Source organism: Mustela lutreola, chromosome 8, assembly GCF_030435805.1.
Source record: "Mustela lutreola isolate mMusLut2 chromosome 8, mMusLut2.pri, whole genome shotgun sequence".
Classification (NCBI taxonomy): Eukaryota; Metazoa; Chordata; class Mammalia; order Carnivora; family Mustelidae; genus Mustela; species Mustela lutreola.
Window position 1 is genome coordinate 70,597,926 of NC_081297.1, and position 23,658 is coordinate 70,621,583.

At 37.8% G+C, this 23,658-nt stretch overlaps 2 protein-coding genes across 9 annotated transcripts in view; one reads left to right on the forward strand and one right to left on the reverse strand.

Moving 5' to 3' along the window:
- IRAK4 (interleukin 1 receptor associated kinase 4) overlaps nt 1–6,882 on the reverse strand; it is a 52,377-nt gene extending 45,495 nt beyond the window's left edge. The window contains exon 1 of one of the 3 annotated variants that reach the window (XM_059185603.1): nt 6,767–6,882. The gene's annotated coding sequence lies outside the window, so the exon portion shown is untranslated. Of the gene's footprint in view, nt 1–5,490; nt 5,692–6,766 lie in introns of those variants that run through there. The other 2 variants (XM_059185601.1, XM_059185602.1) reach the window with 2 other exon arrangements.
- Nucleotides 6,268–23,658, forward strand: part of PUS7L (pseudouridine synthase 7 like) — a 30,464-nt gene continuing 13,073 nt past the window's right edge. The window contains exons 1-5 of one of the 6 annotated variants that reach the window (XM_059185596.1): nt 7,000–7,091; nt 8,152–8,330; nt 9,988–10,907; nt 20,154–20,313; nt 20,787–20,979. In XM_059185596.1, coding sequence (XP_059041579.1) covers nt 10,004–10,907; nt 20,154–20,313; nt 20,787–20,979 — 1,257 coding nt within the window. In that variant the 5' untranslated portion in view covers nt 7,000–7,091; nt 8,152–8,330; nt 9,988–10,003. Of the gene's footprint in view, nt 6,859–6,999; nt 8,331–9,987; nt 10,908–20,153; nt 20,314–20,786; nt 20,980–23,658 lie in introns of those variants that run through there. The other 5 variants (XM_059185594.1, XM_059185595.1, XM_059185597.1 and 2 more) reach the window with 5 other exon arrangements.

Sequence of the window (23,658 nt, forward strand, 5' to 3'; positions counted from 1 at the left end):
ACTGATAAATGTTCCAAGTGGTGTGTGCAGGCTGTGGAGGCCCAGTAAGAATGGAGCCAAGGCAGTCTGAAGGAAATATATCAAGACAGATCTGGGTGGGGAGAGAGATTGGAAGGATGAGTGAAAAGGAATGAGGATCAACCTAAAAGGAAATTCCAGGCAATAGGAATAGCACCAAGAACATTGATTACGCCCAGGCAAGGAGTTTGATCTCTGTCTGTCAAATAAATAAATAAATAAATAAATAAATCTTTTAAAAAATATATTTATTTATTTATTTATTTATTTATTTATTTAACAGGGAGAGACAGAGAGATCACAAGTAGGCAGAGAGGGAGAAGCAGGCTCCCTGCAGAGAGGGGGAAGCAGGGTCCCTGCTGAGCAGAGAGCCCAATGTGGGGCTCGATCCCAGGACCCTGAGATCATGATCTGAGCTGAAGGCAAAGGTTTAACCCACTGAGCAACCCAGGTGCCCCAATAAATAAATAAATCTTAAAAAAAAAAAAAAGTACTGATGAACCATGGAGGTAAGAAGAAAACTAGGACAATAGCATAGCAGAGATTTCTAGGAAGGAGGATAGGTTGGTATATAAGACCCAGAGAGGTCCAATAAACACTGACGAGTGTGTTAGATTTGGAAGTGGGTGGCTTAAGAAAATTTTTAATGGCTCAGTGAGTGAATGGTAAAAATGCATTTTCTAAGAAATATGGCTTTGAAGGGAAGGAGGGGGAAGGCATCAGTTCTCAAATTTGGTCTCAATGACCTTTACACTATTAAAAATTTCTGTAGAATCCAAAGAGCTTTTGTTTATGTTGGTTATATCTACAAATAATTACCTTATTAGAAATTGACACTGAAAAATTTAAAAATTACTTATTCACTAACTGATTAAAAATAAGGAATATACTACATGTTAGCATACATAATATATTTTGATAAAAATAACTACATTCTCCAAAATAAAAAGAAGAGTGACATTATTTTATAGTTTTGCTAATCTCTTTAATATTCAGCTTAATAGAAGACAGCTGGATTCTCATATTTGTTTTTGCATTTACTCTGCTGCATTATACTGATTTGGATGACACATATGAAGAAAATCCATAGAGTTGGAAATGGAATTTTAATACTCTTTTCACAAAGTAGTAGATACTTGTCCTTTGACACTATAGTGAAACTTGATAAAAGAGAATTTCCTAACAGCTGCAATGTGAAATCTGAAACTGTATCAATGAACTTTGTTTCATTAAAATCTGAATGAATCTCTGAATTCTGTACTCTGAATGAATCTTTTACCCATAAGTGATTTTGACTCTATGAATCTCTTGAAAGAGACTTGGGGACCCCAACCACGCCCTTAAAACTCCTGGTTTAGGATTTGTTTTAAGAGTTAAGCTTGGTTGAGGATACAAAAGGGATAGTGAACAGAGTATATGTAAAGATGTCAGCCTTGAACTGAAGGAAAATTTTTCTTCCAAATCTAGAAAGAGGGGTTTGGATACAGACATATTTGAAGGGAGAGGGAGAACTCCCACGCAATGTTATTTTCTTGGTGAAGCAGGAGGTGAGGTCACCTAGTGCTAGGTAAAAGAACTGCCCAATCACCTTGAGGGTCACTGGGCAAATGCCTATGATTTCTTTAAGCTCAATGCAAAAGGCACTGTTGGCTTTCCCTGAGAGTCATATCTTTTGCTCCAAACTGTCACCAGTCATTCTTCTAGTATAATGATTAACATATTTTACTGTTTATGTGTCTGCCTTCTCTTTTAGATGGTGTGTTCTCCTAAGCAGAGACCCAACCAAATTGGGCTTTAGTAACTACTTAAAATATTGTGTTGAGTGAGAGAAAGACTTTTTTTTTTTTAAATTAAGAAACTATATCTGCCTATAGACTTTGCAGTGGCTCCATTCACATTATTTTTCTTTATTTACTCAGATTTCTCTCCATTTTAAGAAGTACAATGTGATTGACAAAACTAGTAGAAGGAGGACTGCTTGGTAATCCTAAAGGCTAGAACTAAATTACAAAAAATTGAGAATAAAAAGTCTGTCTTAGTGAAAAGAAGGGCCATCTGTACCCCAATGCTTATAGCAGCAATGTCCATGGTCACCAAAATGTGAAAAGAATGTGAAAAGAACCAAGATGCCCTTCAACGGAAGAATGGATAGGAAGATGTGGTCCATATACACTATGGAGTATTATGCCTCCATCAGAAAGTACGAATACCCAACTTTTGTAGCAACATGGAAGGGACTGGAAGAGATTATGCTGAGTGAAATAAGTCAAGCAGAGAGTCAATTATCATATGGTTTCACTTATTTGTGGAGCATAACAAATAGCATGGAGGACATGGGGAGTTAGAGAGGAGAAGGGAGTTTGGGGAATTTGGAAGGGGAGGTGAACCATGAGAGACTATGGACTCTGAAAAACAATCTGAGGATTTTGAAGGGGCGGGCGGTGGGAGGTCGGGGTACCAGGTGGTGGGTATTATAGAGGGCATGGATTGCATGGAGCACTGGGTGTGGTGCAAAAATAATGAATACTGTTATGCTGAAAATAAAAAATAAATTAAAAAAAAGTGTCTGTCTTAGGACCAGGAATAAATTCAGTACCTTTCCTAAACACAGATTTCTAGCAGAGGGGACAGCATAGGGCTACCAAAAAAAAAAAAAAAAAAAAGGAAAGCCTCTGACAACTCCTCTCTCTCTATATGTCTGTAAGTTCTAAATCTCAGAATTTAAAATTTTACTTTAAACACACATTCATATGTCACACACACACATCTGGAAGAATATGCACTAAAACATTAACAGTGATTATCTCTTGATGGTGATTTTTAGGAAAGTTTTGTTTTCACTTGCTTTCTGCATTTTCAATAAAAAAAATAAGTTACTGTAGAGAAAAAATGAAATGTATCACTTCTTTCAAAGCATTCAAGACACTGGGACATGGAGAAGAGAAGTGAGTTGGGAGAAATTGGAGGGGGAGACAAACCACAAGAGACTGTGGACTCTGAGAAACGAACTGAGGGTTTTGGAGGGGGACAGTGGAGGGGTAAGCCTGGTGGTGGGTATTATAAAGGGCACGTACTGCATGGAACACTGGGTGTGGTGCATAAACAATGAACTTCGGGACACTGAAAATAAAATAAAATTAACTAAAATTTTAAAAATTAGTGTGCTTAGGATTAATATAAGTAGAAAAAGATATATCGCTTACAAATACATAAACATCTTTATGACTTTTCTCATGCCATTAATTCTCATGGTGACCATTCACATTTTCAAATAAGACAACTCAGACAAGAACAAAGATAAGATGATAACTGAGAAATATACTAAAACAAATGTTTCCTTGTGGAAATCAATACTTCTTACTCATATAGATGTTCTCAAAAAGACAAAGTACTGTGCCCCAAATGGGAAATAAAAGATTTTTGTCAAATGAATTAATGAAGTTTTAAGACTGATTCATTAGCACTCTGATCAGAGGAAGAGAGTATAGAGGGGAGGAAGAATTTGCATGGGCCTGGGTTCTAATGAAGCTCTTCCACAAACCCATTATGACCAGACTTAATAACTGAATTTCCTTGGATCTTGTTTTCTTATCTGTAAAACAGAGATGATAATACCTAAGACTTGCTGTAAGATTTTAAACCAACAAATGCAAAGCGCCTATCACTTATTAGGTGATTTTTAAAAAATGTTGGAATAATTATTTTATGGCAAACTTATTCTTATATAACATTTTTTTTAAAAGAAAAGAAATGTGCAGATTTGTATTAAAGCTCAGTTTTCAGAATAGCAGTGAGGGGCTACTGACAGAGCAGAAATAAGAGGTCTGACAATATAGTTAAGCTTTTCAGGTAGCAGCAGTCTTATTTTATTAAGCACAGCATTTTTAATATATTTATAACCTCCCTAAAATACACATTCCCATGCTTTCTTAAGTGAAATATGCTAGATAACCATTATCTTTATTTCTGGACAACTCAGTACCAGCATTATGGGCAAAAGCTGGTGACACTTTTGGACCTATTAAATTACATAGGGCTGCCCTTTTCAAACTAGGATATGTGTTGGTATGCTGTATATTAAAAATAATACATAATTCTCAAGCATGGATTTAATTCACTCTAAGTAATTTAAAATGCTTTGGAATATATATATATATATATATATATATATATATGTATATATACATATATATATATTTTTAAAGATTTTATTTGACAGAGAGAGACAGTGTGAGAGGGAACACAAGCAGAGGGAGTAGGAAAGGGAGAAGAAGGCTTCCAGTGGAGCAGGGAGCCCAATGTGGGGCTCAACCCCGGGATCAGGACCTAAGCCGAAAGCATACACTTAATGACTGAGCCACCCAGGTGCCCTTGCTTTGGATATATTAAAAAAATATATAGGGGTGCCTGGGTGGCTCAGTGGGTTAAAGCCTCTGCCTTTGGCTCAGGTCATGATCTCAGGGTCCTGGGTTTGAGCCCCACATTGGGCTCTCTGCTCAGCAGTGAGCCTGCTTCCCCCTCCCTCTCTCTCTCTGTCTACTTGTAATCTCTGTCAGATAAATAAATAAAATCTTTCATATATATATATAATGTTTGGATGTATTAAAAACATAAAAACATTGTTTTTCAATATTCTGAAATATTGAATATTGAAATAAATCAAATATTTACTGAGTGTCCACTTTGTGCTGGATATTGATTCAAGTTCTTGGAGATAAAGCACTAGGAAAACAAGGAAAAAAAGAAAAACCGAACTCATGGAACTTATATTCTAATACACGAAGACAGGCAATAAGCCAATAAACTCTGTACTAGGCTAGATGATGCCAATGGAGTGGACAAAAATAAACAGAGGAGTTTCACTTTAAAACAGGGTAGTCAGAGAAAGCCTCAGTGTGAAAGTCCCCTGTGATTAGGGGTCTCAAGAATTGGGAAAGTTGAGTGCCCGGGTGACTCAGTGGGTTAAGCCGCTGCCTTTGGCTCAGGACATGATCTCAGGGTCCTGGGATTGAGCCCCACATAGGGCTCTCTGCTCAGCGGGGAGCCTGCTTCCCTTCCTCTCTCTCTGCCTGCCTCTCTGCCTACTTGTGATCTCTGTTTGTCAAATAAATAAATAAAATCTTTTAAAAAAAACTGGGCAAGTCAGACACTGGGATATCTGTGGGCGAAGTTTTCGGTAAAAGGAATACTAAAAACATAAAAGTCTTTAAGTGGGTTCACTGAGAACAGCAGGGAGACAGTAAGTCTGGGGAGGAAGGTGCAGGAAAGTGGCAGATTAGATGAGACCGGTAAGGCACCAGGTCTCCTAAAGCTTTAGAGCTTTTGTATTGATTTTGTGTATCCGCTGAGTGAGAAGACGGCGGAGGCTTCCAGAATAGGAGAGAGATGCTCTATACTCAGGTCTTAGAAAAGACACCCGGGCTGCTGCTGGGAGTAAAGGATACTAGACTAAGCAGAGAAACAGGAAGAGACCAATAGCAGAGGACACCAGCGATCCAGGCGGGAGGCGCTGGCGGGATCCAGGCGGGAGGCGCTGGCGGCTTGGACCAGAACGGTCGCAGGGAAGGGGCAGTCCCAGGATGCTAGGCAGTTTCCCGAGAAGAGCAAATAGAATCCCGTGTGCAGAAATGAAGGGTGAGGAGGCTGCGCCAAGGTTTCTGGCCTGAACGATTCTGGACAGGTACTTGGATGGAGAAGGCTGTGGATGGAGCAGGTCTAGCCCGCAAGATCAGGAGCTTGCCCTGGAGAGGTAGAGGTAGAAAGCAAACTTCAAATGCACGTTCAACATGAGAGCGTAAAAGACATAGGAACTTTCTGATAGATCTTTTCCAGGATGACCCCCAGACAGGAAAAAGGCCGACTTGAATATGCTCTCCTCTTTAGGGCTCCTGGGGCAGACAGGTTTTTTTTTCGGGCAGGAACAGAGCTCTGGTTCCCAAATGATCTCTCCCTTTCTCAGGGTCTCTTTATAACCCCTGTGCTGTCTCTCCTGCTCCAGGCAGTCGGGCAATGCTTTCCCCATCTGACAATGTACGGACCGATCCTTACCCCCCTCTCCACTTTCCGATTTCCGGGAACGTGGAAGCCAGAGTGACAAGCTGCGCGGAACCTCGCGGGGGCGCGGAACCTCGCGGGGGCGCGGAACCTCGCGGGGGCGCGGAACCTCGCGGGGGCGCGGAACCTCGCGGGGGCGCGGAACCTCGCGGAGGCGCGGAACCTCGCGGAGGCGCGGAACCTCGCGGAGGCCCGGAACCTCGCGGAGGCCCGGAACCTCGCGGAGGCCCGGAACCTCGCGGAGGCCCGGAACCTCGCGGAGGCCCGGAACCTCGCGGAGGCCCAGAACGCCTTCCACGCGACGAGCATCTGGGCCCGGAGCCGGCCTTACTTCCTGGTTCTCAGGGCAAGAAATTCATTTCGTCAACCGGTTCCCGCCACACACCGCCCCGGAGTTGCGAAAAACCTTGACGCGAGGTGGGACTGAGCCCCAGAAGGACTCGGAGCCGCCTCTCCAAGCCCTGGCTTCCTCCTCAGGTCGGATGAACTGATCCTCGCGGGAACCCACCCAACGCACCCGGGAGCAAACTGTGCCCACACCCCCTACTTCCTCTCTAACTTTTCTCATTTTGAAGACAGAAGGCGGTTTTTCTTCCGAAACCGTCCTTCAACAACTCGGGGGCACAGGGATGGAGACCCGAGCGCGGGCCGCGGACGCCCAGTGAAGAAGACGCGCATGGCGGGAATTCCTTACCTGCCCAGTAGCGGGGCGCCAGGGCGGCCGGGGCACCGCCCCCGCTCAGCCGGCTGCGGAAGAAACCCGGCCTGCGAGAGCACCGGAACGGGGTGGGCCCAAAATATTAGTCCCCGCCCCAGTCCCCGCCCCAGTCCCCGCCCCGTACCTCCTCTGCACGCCGCCAGGCGGCTCTGCAGCGGGAGAAATTCCAGGTCTCGCGTAAGGCTCCTCTTTAAGTGGGAGCCTGCCCCTTTAAATACGCCGCTGTCGCAGACGAAGTAATTTAGGACTTCCGGACATGCGCGCAGCGTTGTGCCCAGGAATTCCTTAACTTGGACGCGAGGTAGACCCATAGAGCTTCTTGCTTTGCATAGGGGCTGTGTGCGGGGCAATGACAAGATTAGCCTTGGGACCCCCGACTTTTTGCCCGAAAGAGGGAGGCGACGTGAGCTAGTATCAGCGTTGGGGCAGGCGGGGGCTGTGGAGGGAGAAGCAGGTGGAGACACTGGTTGTGCTCGGGGTACTTTGGATGCGCCAGAAGGCAACCCCGCCAGAGACTAGTTCTGCGACTTGGTGGCGGAAAGCCAATAGGCCTGACTGCAGTGGAGCGTTGGCATTTGAAGGAAGAGCAGGAGGGGAAAAGCGCTACCTGCTGCCTTTCTAACATCTCCGCAGAATCTGCCCCCAACCAACGATTCCCCAATCTTGGGTCAGCCACTCGTCTCCGCCCCGCACCCTCGTCAAGAAGTCTGCTGTCTAGGAATACTGCCTATTTGTGTTAAACTCCACGTGGGCTTCTAGCCTCCCTCCAGCTCAGTTCCACTCTTTGTATTACTAAGATGCTCAGTTGTAATTCCCTGAACATTACGTTCTTCCCAAGGTGTTCTAGCTAACCCAGTAGCTTAGAAGGTCTTTATATCCTCTTCCTTCTACTGGGGAAAGAGTACATCATTATTCTTTACTAGGACAGTCCTAAAACTGCTCTCGATGACTGCTTTCCAGCTCTTGGACTTCATCACATTGATCTGCTCAGTGCCGTCATTCATCTTACTGTAACGTCTTTTTGGACTGTGTCGTTTTTTCTACTCAAACACCTCCAGTAGCTATATGTTGACCACTTGACACATTCCAAGTTCTTGGTTGGGCATTCACTGTCTAGCATTTTGGTTCTAATCCTAGCTGTATTTTCCAGAACTGTACTACAAAACTTTTCCTCCTATTGTTCATGTATCTGGGCTGTTTAGTTTTCCCTAACACATTGCATATTTGGTTTGTATGTACTTAGGATATGTCTCTACCTTATTTCTATGTCTTGAATTGTTTGGAGGACTTAAATGGTCCCTTGTATTATGCTTTCTCTGGTTATCATAAGTGAAAGTGATCCGTTGGTTCCTTTATATCAGTCAGAGACAACCTTTCTGAGTTGTGACTGAGGAATTACTAATTTAATCAGCGGCAACAGTTAACACAAGGAATTGAAGAAAGCCATTGTAATTGGAGTATAGTGCGTAATGGGAAAGGGTACAAGATAAATTTGGAGAACAGATAGAGTCCAGAATCTTAGCGGTCTCTGGAAGCCAAGGTAAGTAATTTAGATTTCATTATCAATATGATTAGAGGTCTTAAAGAGGGTTGTGATATGATTTAACTTACCTTTCAAATTATCGTTCTGGCCATGTGGAAAATAGGCAATAGTGGACTAGTTAAGTAGAGGCAGATTCGAGACCTTCACAATATGTAAGAATTTCTAAGATGGGAGTGATAAATGATGGAAGGACAGCAAGAGTAATCAGAGAGCCAGACGCTTAAACTTGATGTAATTTTTGGTGTTGAGAAAGTCAAGGTTATGACCAAGATGAAGTAAAAGTGACTTGAAGTGGAGATCAAGGAACAGAGGGACTGTGGTGTTAAACAGATGATGCATATGGATGGACATGGAAGTCATGCTGGATGGGAAGACATTGAGGGAGTTGTTAAAATCATCTGTGAATGAAGAGGAGTCGTCTGGAGACCAAAGAGAAGATGATAGCAGATGACAAAGCCTGATCTGATCCCATGAACTTCAAAGGCGTTGGGATTTGGGGGAGGTAAAGGAGTGAGAAATAGTTTGCAGAAGTGGCAAACAGAAAATATTTACTTCCTCCAGGTCCTAAGTTAAGTAGGTGTGAAAGGAAGAATAGCCTTCACTTGAGAGGACTAGAGAAGCAGCATCATGGGGAAATAACTAGGTTTCAGTTACGGCAAGAAACTGAGGAGGCTATGCAGGAAATTAAGGAACAGAGGAAAATAAATATATCCTTATGTAGTCTAGGAAATTAGGATATAGAGACTTTGCTGTGATTTCCATGTGACATGATGCATGGGGCGCTTTACTAAATTGGTTCAGATTAGTAGAATACATTTTAGAAATGGGATGAAGGTCCAGAAGATGATGAGTTACCTAGAGAGGTCATTAGTATGTGAATAGTATGTGGTCCCTGGGTATTTTATCTTTGATATAGCACTGTCTGGTATGGTAACTGTAGGCTGTGTGAAGAGTGAATAAAGGCTTTTTCAGAGGATTATTCTCTTACCTACTGCTTAAGATTTGTGAAGTGTTCTTCTCTCTGATGCCAGTAGGACAGTTGGAATTTTCCTGTGGATCAACATCAAAAGTTTGTATCTGTAAAAGTCTGGAACTAGGTTTTCAAGAAAGTTTAAGGCTCATGATTAATTTAAGTGTGTTTTGAAGCATAATCAAGTTGCAAGCTGGTTTTTAGAACTTCATTTATCTATCAATTTGGACTATTTCTTCCTGTCTTCTAGTCCTTTCTCTCATCTCTAACCCCTAATATATAAAAATCTAGCCACATATTCTCTGGAATTAGCTGGAAATTTTCAAGGATGGGATTTAGACAAATAACTTTCAGTCCTATGTTCTGGTCTCTTTGTGGGCCTACAAGTGGTTATTTTTAAAGTAAACTTGAAACTGATCCATTTCAATCCGGGATATAGATGGAAACTTGGAGTGGGTGAAGAATGAAGTTGCAAATCATCATTTATAACAGAAAAGTTTACCTGTTAATTCATCTTGGTATAGAAGAGTGAAAATACACATAACATATAGAAATAAATTGCTAATGCCTTTTAAGGGGACTCATGATTGAAAGGGAGAAAGAAAAATCCTACAAGTATATTTCTTTATTGTTATCCATAACTTTTCTTTCTGGTAACTGACTGCCTCTTTGTTTCTTTTGTAGGCATTGTTATTTAAGAATGGAAGAGGATACAGATTTTAGGATCAGGTTTAGTTCCTTGCGTTTCATTACTGATCATGTTGGATTTCATGGCACTATAAAAAGCTTACCAAGTGACTTTGTTGTTATAGAGATTGATGAACAGGGACAGTTAGTTAATAAGGCCACCAATGAGCTGATTAGTAAAATACAACCTGAGCCAAATAATTTTGCCAAAAAGACAAAACTTGATTTTCAAAATTTATCCTTTAAAGAGGGAAGGAACCAAGAATTCAGTACTTTCACTGGGTGCTCTGATGATGACCACAATGATCAGTCTCCTTCAGAAAAGGAAGATACTATCAGTGATGGAACTTCCAAAAGTGAAGAAGAAAAAGTTCACGTTTTAGGCAACTTGTTAGATGAAAAAACTAACGAATTACTGAATCACTTTGCCTGCGATATAAAAGAGAAGTGGAATTCTAAAACTGAGCTAATTGGATCATCTCCTGAATTCTCACTGGGCAGAATCCTTGACAAAAACCAGAGGGCTATTTTGCATAGTGCTATTAGGCAGAAATTCCCCTTTTTAATAACTGTTGGTAGAAACAGTGAGATTGTTGTAAAACCAAATCTTGAGTTTAAGGAACTCTGTCACTTGGTATCTGAAGAAGAAGCATCGGACTTCTTTAAATATTTGGATGCAAAGAAAGAAAATTCCAAATTTACCTTTAAACCTGATACAAACAAAGACCACAGAAAAGCAGTCCATCATTTTATCAACAAAAAGTTTGGAAACCTTGTAGAAACCAAATCTTTCCCCGAACTTAGTTATAATGCTGGTAATCCAAATGTAGTGATTACAGTAAGATTTCGGGAAAAAACACACAAGCACAGGAAAAGGTCTCTTTTTGAATGCCGGGATCAAAAAGTTATATATACAGGTAATGTAATAAATCATTACCATTTTCTTTGATAAAGTTAGTTAAAATAGTGTGAAAGATTAATAATTTCAAATGAATTAAATAGACTTAACCAGAGGGGTGTCAGAAAAAATATTTGGGTGTGGTTTTTAGTGGAAGATAAAGCCTTCCGAATTACACTAATTTTAAGAATTAACCTTATTGATCAAAGTATGGTTAGCACAGATGCTTATAATTAGCATAGTCACAAATGTACAAGGTTGAAGGAGTTATTTTGTGTTTAATAAGTTTTATTGGAGATAAATCTTGATTTCATTTTTTAGAAGTTATTTTAATTAAAATTAAATACTCAGATAAGTAGAGCATGTCTGCTGTGCTTGGGAAAGTGAAGAGAACACCTTGTTATCTAAACAAATGAACTTCACCATGCAAGGCAGAGAACCTCCTTTCAAGGAGCTCCTTCTTTGTCACTCTTTTAGAGAGGAGGTTCTCAAGCTTTAACATGCATTAAAAATCACGAAAAGGGCTTGTTAAACAGATTTCTGAGCTGTATTCTCAGAGTTTCTGGTTTATAAGGTTTGGGGCAGGGCTTTCAGAAATGCCCAAGGTGACACTTTTTCTGCTCAGCCCGGGGACCACATTTTGAAAATCACTGTTTAGCAGATATATTCAATCCTTAGGCCTGGAAGGAACTGATGAAATCTTACTCTACAAGTTTGGCTGATCAGGTTTAATTGGTCTGTATCCTACATGAAGAATAGGAAGTGTTTCAGATGGTCTTGTTTTATAGATAGAGCAAAGCTTTTTAATTTTTTTTCCTGGTTAAACACATTATTTTATTTATTTTTTAAGTTTTTATTTTAATCACCCAATGCTCATCATGACGAGTGTACTCCTTAATTCCCATCACGTATTTCACCCATCCCCGTCACCTACCTTCCCTCTGGTAACCAGCAGTTTGTTCTCTATAGTTAAGAGTGTTTCTTCATTTGTCTCTCTGTTTTCCCCCCTTTGCTCATTTGTTTCTTAAATTCCACATATGAATGAAATCATATGGTATGTGTCTTTCTCTGACTGGCTTATTTCACTTAGCATTATTCTAGCACCATCCATGTCATTGGAAATGGCAAGATTCCATTCTTTCTTTCCTGCTGAGTAATATTCCATTTTATGTATATGCAACTTGTTTATCCATTCATCAATCCATCAGTGGACACTTGGGTTGCTTCCATATCTTGGAAGCATAAATATTGCAGCTATAAATGTAGAGGTGCATGTATCCCTTTGAATTAGTATTTTTGTAATCTTTGGGTAAATACCCAGTAGTGAGATTGCTGGATTATAGGGAAGTTTTATTCTTAACTCTGAGGAAACTCCATACTGTTTTCCACAGTGGCTGTTCTAATAGTGCAAGAGTGTTCCTTTTTCTCCACATGCTTGCCAACACCTGTTGTTTCTTGTATTGTTGACTTCAGCTATTCTGACAGGTGTGAGGTGATATATCATTGTAGTTTTGATTTGCATTTCCCTGATGATAAGTGATGGTGAACATCTTTCATCTTTTCATGTGTCTGTTGGCCAGCTGTATGTTGTCTTCTTCTTTTTCCTTCCCTTTTTTAAAAAAAACTTTTTAATTTTTTATTAACATATAATGTGTTATTAGCCCTAGGGGTCCAGGTCTGTGAATTGCCAGGTTTACACATTTCACAGCACTCACCATAGCACATACCTTCCCCAATGTCCATAATCCATTTTTTTTTTTTAATAATTTCCACACCCAGGCTGGAGCCTAATGCAGGGCTTCAACTCATGACCTTGAGACCAGCACCTGAGCAGAGATCAAGAGTTGGATGCTTAACAGACTGAGCAACCCAGGCAGGCATCTGTTTGTCTTCTTTGGAGAAATGTCTGTTTGTGTCTTCTGCACATTGTTAAATTGGATTATTTGTTTTCTGGATGTTGAGTTGTAGCAACAACTTTTTCTGGAAGTTGAGTTTATATATTGTGGATACTAAACCTTTATCAGATATATCATTTGCAAATATCTCCTCCAATTCTATAGGTTACCTTTTAGTTTTTTGATTATTTCCTTTGCTGTGTAGAAGATTTTTATTATGGCGTAGTGCCTGTAGTTTGTTTTTGCTTTTGTTTCCCTTACCTGAGGGGACCTATCTACAAAAAAAGTTGCTACAGTTGGTGTCAGAGAATTATTGCCTATGCTCTTTCCTGGATTTTTATGCTTCCAGGTCTAACATTTAGGTCTTTCATCTATTTTGAATTTATTTTTGTGTATGGTGTAACAAAGTGGTCCAGTTTCCCCAACACCACTTGTTGAAGAGATTGTCTTTTTCCCATTAGATATGCTTTCCTGCTTTGTTGAAGATTAGTTGACCATATAATTGTGGGTTCATTTCTGGATTTTCTTTTCCATTCCATTGATCTATGTGTCTGTTTTTGTGTCAGTACCCTACTGGGTTGATTGCTTCAGCTTTGTAATATAACTTGAAGTTTGGAATTGTGATGCCTCCAGTTTTGTTTTTCAAGATTGTATTGGCTATTCAGGGTCATTTGTGGTTCCATACAAATTTTAGGATTAGTTCTGTGAAAAATGCTATTGATATCTTGATAGGGATTTCATTAAATGTGCAGATTGCTTTGTAGTATAGACATATTAACAATGTTTGTTTTTATAGTCCATGAACACAGGATGTCTTTCCATCTCTCTGTGTCATCTTCAATTTCTTTCAGAAAGAAAGCATTTTATAGTTTTCAGAATATAGGTCTTTCATCTCTTCAGTTAGGTTTATTCACAGGTATCTTTTTTTTTTTTTTAAGATTTTATTATTTAGTGCACTTGTCAGTGAGATTGTTTTCTTAATTTCTCTTTCTACTGCTTCATTATTAGTGCGTAGGAATGCTACAGATGTCTGTGCATTGATTTTGTATCCCGTGACTTCAGTGAATCCATTTATGAGTTCTAGCAGGTTTTTGATAAAGTCTTTCAGGTTTTCTATGTATAGTATCATGCCATCTGCGAATAGTGAAGGTTTTACTTTTTCCTTAATTTGGATGCCTTTTATTTCTTTCCATCTTTGATTGCTGTGGCTGGGACTTCTAGTACTATGTTGAATAAAAGTGGTGAGAGTGGACATCCTTGTCTCGTGCCTGACCTTAGAGAACTCTCAGTTCTTTCTCATAAAAAATGGGTGTGCCTGGTGGTGGGTATTATGGAGGGTACGTATTGCCTGGAGCACTAGAGTGGTGCATAAACAGTGAATTTTGGAACACTGGAATAAAATAAAATAAAATAGGGGAAAAATGAAGTTAGCTGGGGGTTTTTCATATATGGCCTTTTTTGTGTTGAAGTGTGTTCTTTCTACACGTACGTTTTTGAGGATTTTTATCATGAATGGATGTTGTACTATGGCAAATGCTTTTTCTGTGTCTATTGAAATGATCACATGGTTTTTCTTATTGATGTTATGTATCACATTGATTGGTTTGCAAATTTTTAACCATCCTTGCAACCCAGGAATAAATCCCACTTGATTGGTGAATAATTTTTTTTTCCAAATTTTTTTTGGATTTGGCTTGCTAGGATATTGTTCAGGATCTCTGCCTCTGTGTTCATCAGAAATATTGGCCTTATATAGCAATGCTTTTAAGATAAAAGCAGCAACACAAATTCACACAGATTATATGAGGCACAGAAACAGGATTATATAATGTAGGGACTCTGGTATAAATGAAGAGATTGGACCTTGAATCTCTGTGGGTTTTATTTTATATTATGACTTCAGTTCATAAAAAAGGTCTATGAACTTTTTAATTTCTTTAAGACTAATTTCCACAAATGGAAAAATGAAAAAAAAAATAATACCATGGGCAAGGAACTTAATAATTTGTAACATTTGGTTGTACTTTTATTTTTTTTAAAGATTATTTATTTATTTATTTGACAGAGAGAGATCGCAAATAGGCAGAGAGAGAGAGAGAGACAAGGAAGCAGGCTCCCTGCTGAGCAGAGAGCCCGATGCGGGACTCGATCCCAGGACCTGAGCCGAAGGCAGCGGCTTAACCCACTGAGCCACCCAGGCGCCCTTGGTTGTACTTTTAAAATGGGGTAATGGTAAATTCACAATGATATTCTAACTATTAAATGAAATAATTAATGAAAAATTTTAATATATATAATTATTCAAATGTGGATGTCTTCTGTCCTGAAATTTTGTCTGGTGTGTGATTTGCCTTATTCATGAGAAAGCTGCTAGTACAGCACTTGACACATGAGGCATGCAGTAAATGGTAACAGATAAATCTATTTGAAGGAAAAGCAAAAGTAGCTTTCAATGTGGAAAGGAGAGTTGCTGATAAGGGATTCAAGCAGTTATAGATTTTATACTGCTTGAAATTCTCACTGTATTAATTTGAATTATTGAACTAAAAAATTGTGGAAACTTTTTATGCATTAGTTTAAATTAGTTTTATAAAAACTATGAATAATTCGGTGGATTTATTAAGGGGAGGAATTGATGGTTCACCAGAGAATTGTATGGAGATATTGGGGTATCTACAAGTCTAAGAACAAAGAAAAAGACCAAGGTAAAGTATGCCTTGCCCATATTTTGCACAGGCCAACCTTTTGTAAGAACAAAATAACACATTTTTTAAAAATTCTTAACAAATATACCTATCTAAAAAGTAGAACACTTAAAAAAACTTATTTTTATTGTTAGAAAATATACATAACAGAATTTGCCATTTTAACCACTATTAAATGTACAGTTTAATGGTATTAAGTACATTTATTTGACAGAAAGAGAGTATATTTTGAATTTGGGGTGTGTGTAGTGGGACTAATAGTATTAGTGCCAGAAGATGGATCATTGTTGTCAATCCCAAGTAGATTTTCAGTGCTCTTCTGGTATTCACACAAATGCCTTTTGTGGCCAGTAGAATATGGCAGAAGTGATGGTGTGTAACATCTAAGGCTAGGTCATAAAAAGCATTCTACTTTTTGCCTATTTCTTGGCTTGCTCACTGTGGGGTAAGCTGGCTAATATACTGTGAGGATATCCAGGCAGTCCATTGGAGAACTGAGGCCTCTGGTCAGCAGTCAGCACGTTTGTCAGCCATGAGAGTGAGACCCTTTGGAAATAGATTTTCCAGCTCCTGTCAGGCTTTTTAATAACTATAGCCCCAGCAACATCTAACTGCAACTTCGTGGGAGAGCCTGAGCTCAAACCACCAAACTAAGGTGCTCTTGAATTCCTGTCCCACAGGCACTGTGAGGGATAAGTGAACATTATAAGCCACTAAGGTTTGGGGTGACTTATTATGCAATATTAGATAAATGGTATATAGCAGTTGATCTTAGGCATGTGCAGATCACTAATAAGCAGATACCTCAAGGGATCACCTATGCAGATTTCTGGACTTCTGCCTACAGAGCTTCATCTTATCTAGAACTCTGCCCTATTGATTCCTGATCACTCAGCCTTCCTGAGCTCTAACCTGTAACCCTTTTAATTCAGCATAAATGCTGTGTTCTACCTGGATTCTTTTTCCCTGTGCTATGGTCTAGAAACTATCTAGGCAAAACAAACAAAAACGCACAGTATTTTAGGCTCACTTCCTGTTTTCCTTTTCTTTTTGAATCATAGTTCTGTGCTGCCTGTTCTCCAGTGGCTACAAACAGGTGTTCCATATGTTTTGTCTAGCTATCTGTTTATAATGGGAGGTCGTATCTAGTACTGATTATTCCAATATGGCTACAAGTGGAAATTGAATTTTAAAGTTTAGTATAGTTCATTTTCTTTTTTTAAAGCACTTCGCTTTTTCCAAGTAATCAGAAAACATTATAAATCTTATAAATTAAAAGTATAAATTTGGTGGCCTTTAAGTTTTCCTGTGTATTCCCATGTTATTTACTAACTTAGTGAGATTTCAATGTAAGAAGACAAATTTAAATCAATTTATAATTTGATTTCCATTTATAATTTATAATTATATAAATTTATATGCATTTATAATCGGAATTAGGTAAGTCTCATTCTCTTAAACATTCCACATATATAAGACACAGATTTATTAACACAAATACCAAAATCATGGATTTGATTCTCCTAAATATTCTAAGTTCTAGATAATCCCCAATTAAAAAAAATCCTTATGCACTGAAGCTAACCAGCAACAAATTATATAATTTCAGACAATCTGGAGGTTCCTTCCTGCATGGCTGAGCTTGCTTAACATTTCTTTGACTCTTAAGATATTTTAGTGACTTCTGTCTAGTTCCACAGATTTGATATATTTGAGGAACTACTATATTTTTTCACATTATTCTTAATTGACTCTCAAACATTTGGTTCTCGGACACCTGAAGAGTATAGCTCTTATAAGTTACTGTATACCCCAAACAACTTTTGTTTGTGTGGTTATGACCTATTGATTTCTAACCTTTTAAACTAGAGAAATTGTCGAACCACCATGTTGTACATGTGAAACTAAAGTAATATTGTGTGTTAGTTATACTTCAATTTAAAAACCCCAGAAAATCTAAAAATAATGAACTAGTTTAAAGAAACCTATTACTAGTAACATGAAAAATAACCATATTTTTCAACTAAAAAATTAGTGACAAGAGGTATTATTTTACAATTCTGCAAATCTTTCTAATATCTGCCTTAATAAAAGTCAGCTCGATTCTAATATCTGTTCTTACATTCAGTCTTTTGGAATTTTTTGTTTTGATTGAATCAAAAGAATAAAACTCACCTTTACACAGGTATGTATTTGGGAAAGGGAGGATATTATAGGCCCCATAAAATAATAGGGTCCCACAAATCCTACCAATACTGAAATATTTGATATTTTGATCTTAATGCTTTGATTGTTTGCCATACTTCTTTTCGTTCTTCAAACCCCTAGAACAGCAACACTTCCTCAAATTGTTTGCAGCCTCCTAAGACTAAATGCTTCCAAGGCAAGGATCATTTTTATTTTATTGACCATTATATCTTTAGCCAGCACATCTTCTGAAATCATTTTATTTCAAGTTTGTGATTAAATCTTAAAACAAAAAGCTGAAATATCTCGAGGTTATAATTTCTCTACATTTTACGAATGGGCTTTTAATTTCATTTTATTGGGGCACCTGGGTGGCTCAGATGGTTAAGCATCTGACTTTGGCTTGGGTCATGATCTCCAGGTCCTGGGATTGAGCCCCATGTTGGGTTCCCTGCTCAGCAGGGAGTCTGCTTCTCTCTCTCCCTCTGCCTCTCCCCCTTCTTGTGCTCTGTCTCTCTCTGTATCTCTCTCAAATGAATAAATTTTTTAAAAATTTCATTTGAAGTAAGTCATAAAAACAGCTGTCCTGGAATCAGATGTTTATATTTGTATTTATTTGGTTAGGATACCCAAAAGTGGAAAGAACAAATTGTGATTTTGCACACAGAATTAGCTTATATGATTGTCTCCTTTCTTGTACCTCTTTTATCAGTTCTTTACGAATAACAGATTAAGGGGGGTAGGAGAAGAATAAATGAAACAAGATGGGATTGGGAGGGAGACAAACCATAAGTGACTCTTAATCTCACAAAACAAACTGAGGGTTGCTGGGGGGAGGGGTTTTATTATGGACATTGAGGGAGGGTATGTGCTATGGTGAGTGCTGTGAATTGTGTAAACCTGGCGATTCACAGACCTGTACCCCTGGGGATAAAAATACATTATATGTTTATCTAAAAAAAAAAAAGAATAACAGAGATCATGTGCATTTAACTTATCATGGCTGTAATAGAACATTTGGAGAAATCTGGGGAGCTGTATGAAAGTACAAAAAATAGTGGCCCTGGTAGTAAAAATAAATCTAGAAAGTAATGGATAGTGCTTGAATATTCTTCAGAAGTTATAGCTGTTTGTTTATACTTTAACAATTTTTAAACACTTAAGTTTAAAATATTTTTCTTGTAGAAATTAAAACATTGAAAATATACATCGCATTGTAGATTTTTACTTTTCCCACAAATTATATGCACTATCTATATTTTTTAACCTACTATTTTTGTTTTTAGAGATTATTCATATGAAGATATAAATATATAGATCTTCCCCATTCTTTTAAGCAACTTATGATATTCTAAAATGTGATACTATGTTTAGCTATTTTATTTATTCATAAATGGATGGATAGATATATACATACATTTCACATCTTTCTACTTCCTGAATCACATTTATGTTTAATGTTCATCTTTCCTAGAGTATTCACTATTCAGGGAAACCCTTGTAGCTGCTGATGACAGTTACAGAAAAAAAACTTGCATTTGTTTTCATGGTTTGAGGGAAGAGGGCAGTAGTTTGATGTATCTTATAAGTAAATACGGTGAACGGTGACTTGAGGTATTTTGTTACTATCAATGCTGGCAGGTATATAGGCCAGCATATTGAGGAATTTCTTTGGTGGTAGTTGGTACTGGGCTTGTTCCTTCTCCCTACCTTCACAATCTAACTCCCACGCTGTTTTTAAACACCTACCACAAAGCAAATGCTATTTTTATCTCTGAAACTCCTGAAGCTCCCAGTTTATGGGGTGAGCAAACATAAAGAGAGAAATTATAATGCATGGTGGCATGTGTCATGGTATTGATAATGACAACTTGTGGAGACATGCAAGCTTGTGTAATCAACCTTGTGGAGTTTATTTATCCATTCAGCAATTATTTGCTGTGTGTTAGGCTATGGGTATAACAGTTGAGACAACAAACATGATCCCTGCTTTAGGAGCATTCAGTCTTGGGAACCTGGGAAGAACTTAAGGGAGAACTGCTGCTGCTGTTGGATCATGAAGAATAAACACAAGTATGGCCAGTAAAATGGAAGGAACACATTTTAAACAGAGGATTCAAATGTGTGAAAGTACAAAGCTGTGGAAGGCTCTAAATCCACCCACAGATTCTGAGACATTCTCTGTGTCATACAGCATATACATGCAGAGACTGAAAAGGGAGACTGAGTTCAGATAAAAATGCCAAATTAAGGAATTTAGATGTTTTTTCAATAAGTATTTTCTGAGCCAATTAGCATTTTTCAAATGACTGCTGAAATCTAAAACACTGATTTTATATCTTGTTAAAAAATGGCTACATTAATAATTTGATTCATTATATTAATCTATTAGATCTATTAGTCTACTAAGAAGTAGTTGATGTAGCTCTGTGTGTGTGTGTGTGTGTGTGTATAATCTGGGATTTTTGTTTGTTTCAGCCTTTACCCTACGGAAAGAAAATCTGGAAATGTTTGAAGCACTTGGATTTTTAGCTATCAAACTTGGTGTGATTCCTTCAGATTTTAGTTATGCAGGCCTAAAAGACAAGAAAGCCATCACCTATCAAGCAATGGTTGTTAGAAAAGTGACTCCAGAAAGGTAATCTGACATTACTTTATAAGCTAGAACTTTACTTTCTCATTGCATCAAATAAATAAATGTGAGGTTAAAAACTCACTAGGAGCATATTAAGTAGGAGCATGTTAACCTCCTGTCAATAGTAATTAATTGATTAAGGGCTTATTGAGCAGCACATTCTGCCTTAATATGATTATCTTCTAAATAATGTTACGTCTTAAATTTATACTGAAAAATAGGTAGTTTTAATACAGAAACTTTGGGAAGTGGCAGATTATAAATGATTGAATTGTTCAGTTCATAAAATAACTTTGTGAATATAATCCTAGAGTAATTTTTTTTTAGTGCACATTTGTTGAAATAGCATTACCTTTTGAATTTCAAAAAAAATTTTAGTGTTCTGATAAAAGTAGTTGTCTGGCAACTGTCATTTAAACCTTATATTAATTTTTAAGTGTAATATTTAACAAGTCTATATGATTTATCATTTATAGGTTGAAAAATATTGAAAAAGAAATTGAAAAGAAAAGAATGAATGTGTTTAATATTCGATCTGTAGATGATTCCCTTAGACTCGGTCAGCTCAAAGGAAATCACTTTGATATTATCATCAGAAATTTAAGAAGCCAAATAAATGACTCTGCAAACCTGAGAGAAAGAATTTTGGAGGCAATAGAAAATGTTAAGGTAAGAAAACTCAATTTTAAAATAGTGTAACAGGAAAATCTTTGTAGGCCTTATCTTTATGTTGAGACAAAAAGGGAAACTTTTTTCTTTTGTATCTTTTCTTTTTATATGCATGTCATTATTTTTAAAAAATGATAATTAGGGCACTTTGGCTTATTATTAATTTTCTTCTTAGTACATTTTTTGTATTAAAAAAAATTTTAATGTAATTTTAAAAATAGAGTTATGGGGGGAATCTATCTGCATAAGAAGAGAGGTGTTTTTTGTTGTTTGTGTGTTTGTTTTTTTAGCATGTGCCATATGGAATAGTATTTTATTTTATTTATTTATTTATTTTAGTTTTTTTATTTATTCATTTGACAGAGATCACAAGTAGGCAGAGAGAGAGGAGGAAGCAGGCTCCCTGCTGAGCAGGGAGCCTGATAAGGGCTCGATCCCAGGACCCTGGGATCATGACCTGAGTTGAAGGCAGAGGCTTTAACCCACTGAGCCACCCAGGCGCCCCTAGAATAGTATTTTAGGCAAAGGGATTAATTTGGGAGGAAATTTTGTTCAGTGATTTTTTTCCAGAACTTTTTGTTAATTAAATATATTACTTAACAGAATTATGCACAATCTTTTTTTTCTTTTCAATCTAATTGTGAATTTTTTTTCAATGCATACAAATGGTAAATCATACACATTTTATTATGTCTTACAATAATAACTATTTAAAATATAAAAGTGACATTTTCCAGGCATCTCAATATGCCATAACCTTCAGTCTGATCATCTAGACTATGTTTGGGTTAGCAAGCTTTCTCTGTAAAGAACCAGATAATAAATAATTTTGGCTTTGTAGGCATATGGCCTCTGTTGCAACCACTCTTCTGCCCTTGTGTGGAAGCAGCCATAGACGATACATAAATGAATGAGCATGGTTGTGTCCCAGTAAAACTTTATTTATAAAAACAAGTGTTGGCCACATTTGACTTCTGGGCCGTTAGTAGTCTGACAACCCCTGATCTAAACTAGTAATCCTCAATCTGGAGTGCTTCTAGGCAATCTCAGCAGTCAGTCCCTACCCCCAAACCAATCAAATAGGAACATTTGGGAATGCAGCTTTGGTTATTAGTATTTTTTAAAAACTCCCTAGGTGACTTTACTCTACAGCTAACACTGAGAAACACTGATCTAAGATCTTGACCACAAAGACATTTTTACACAATTTTATTCCTCTCCAAAGGAAAACAAATAAGCAAAACTGGTTTTTAAATCACTATTATGCCTATGGTCAGGAAAATGACTTCCAATGAAAGATTTTCTAAATTCACGTTTATTTGTGATTGAATATTCTTTATATGATGGGTTTTTTCCTTTTTTCCTAGACCTACCTAAACTTTTTCCTCCCTCAAAAAATTGCTATTAAATGATATTCCTTAAACAAAGGAGAGAGAGTTTCTCTGGATTCTGATAGCATTTATTGCCCATCTTTCATTTGGAATTTATGAATGTACAACTGCCTATTATAAAATCTCCATTAAGAATGATTTTAACTTGGGACGCCTGGGTGGCTCAGTTGGTTAAGCAGCTGCCTTCAGCTCAGGTCATGATCCCAGCGTCCTGGGATCGAGTCCCATATCGAGCTCCTTGCTCCGCAGGGAGCCTGCTTCTCCCTCTGACTCTGCCTTCCACTCTGTCTGCCTGTGCTCGCTCTCGCTCGCGCTCTCTCTCTCTCTCTGACAAATAAATAAATAAATAAATAAAATCTTTAAAAAAAAAAAAAAAAAGAATGATTTTAACTTTAGCCAACTTTAATTCTGCAAATAAGTCTTTGAAGTTTAAAAAAAAAAAAAGTCTTTGAAGTTTTGTTTTAGAGGGTTTTAACTTTGACTTCTAGTAACTTTTGTTATATCCAGTCCTAAATAATTTGAAGACGTACTTAAAGCTTTTTTGGTTATTCTAGAGTATTATTTGATACTATTTTTCTAAATTTGAAATAAAAATTGTTATGAGAAATACTTATAAAGTGAGCATGAAAAATTCTTAGCTTTCAAGAAACGATCTGGACCCAGTGTTTTCTTTGTGAGAGCATGTTTATCCCCTGACCAGTGTCTTTAAGGTTGCAGAGTAATTTACAATTTTCTCTTCCTGGGGAAGTGATGCCATGTCATTGTCTTGGCCCAGGCCTTCAGAAACTGAGATAACTAAAAAATGAATTGTTATGTATAAAGGAACCAAGACTTGCTGGGTTTGAAGTAAATTTATTTCTTATTCCCAGCCTCACCAGACAGCAGAAGCATCTCAAAATCAGAAAGAGCTTCTGGGCAAAAATCAGATCCAGTCCTAGGTAAACAGTTTGTTTTGGAACTTTGCTGGTTTAGCACTGGAAGACCTGCATCCCACAATCCCTTCAGTAATGTGAATGGAAATCTGACATACTCTTAAAGCTTTTTTGTTGGTTTTATTTTCTATCTTTTAGTTGTTTGGTTTTCTCCTTTCTTTTCTTTAACTTTATACCATTTTTCAGACCATTTGGCTCTTACGTGTGTATCAGTGATTATAATATTCTTTCATTAAAATAAATATGAAGAGAAAGACTTGGTTACATATTCTGACACAGTAATTATACTTATTTGTTGTAGTCACTTTGGGTCTATGACAAAGAACCAGACTTGGTGACTTTTAAATAACAGAAGT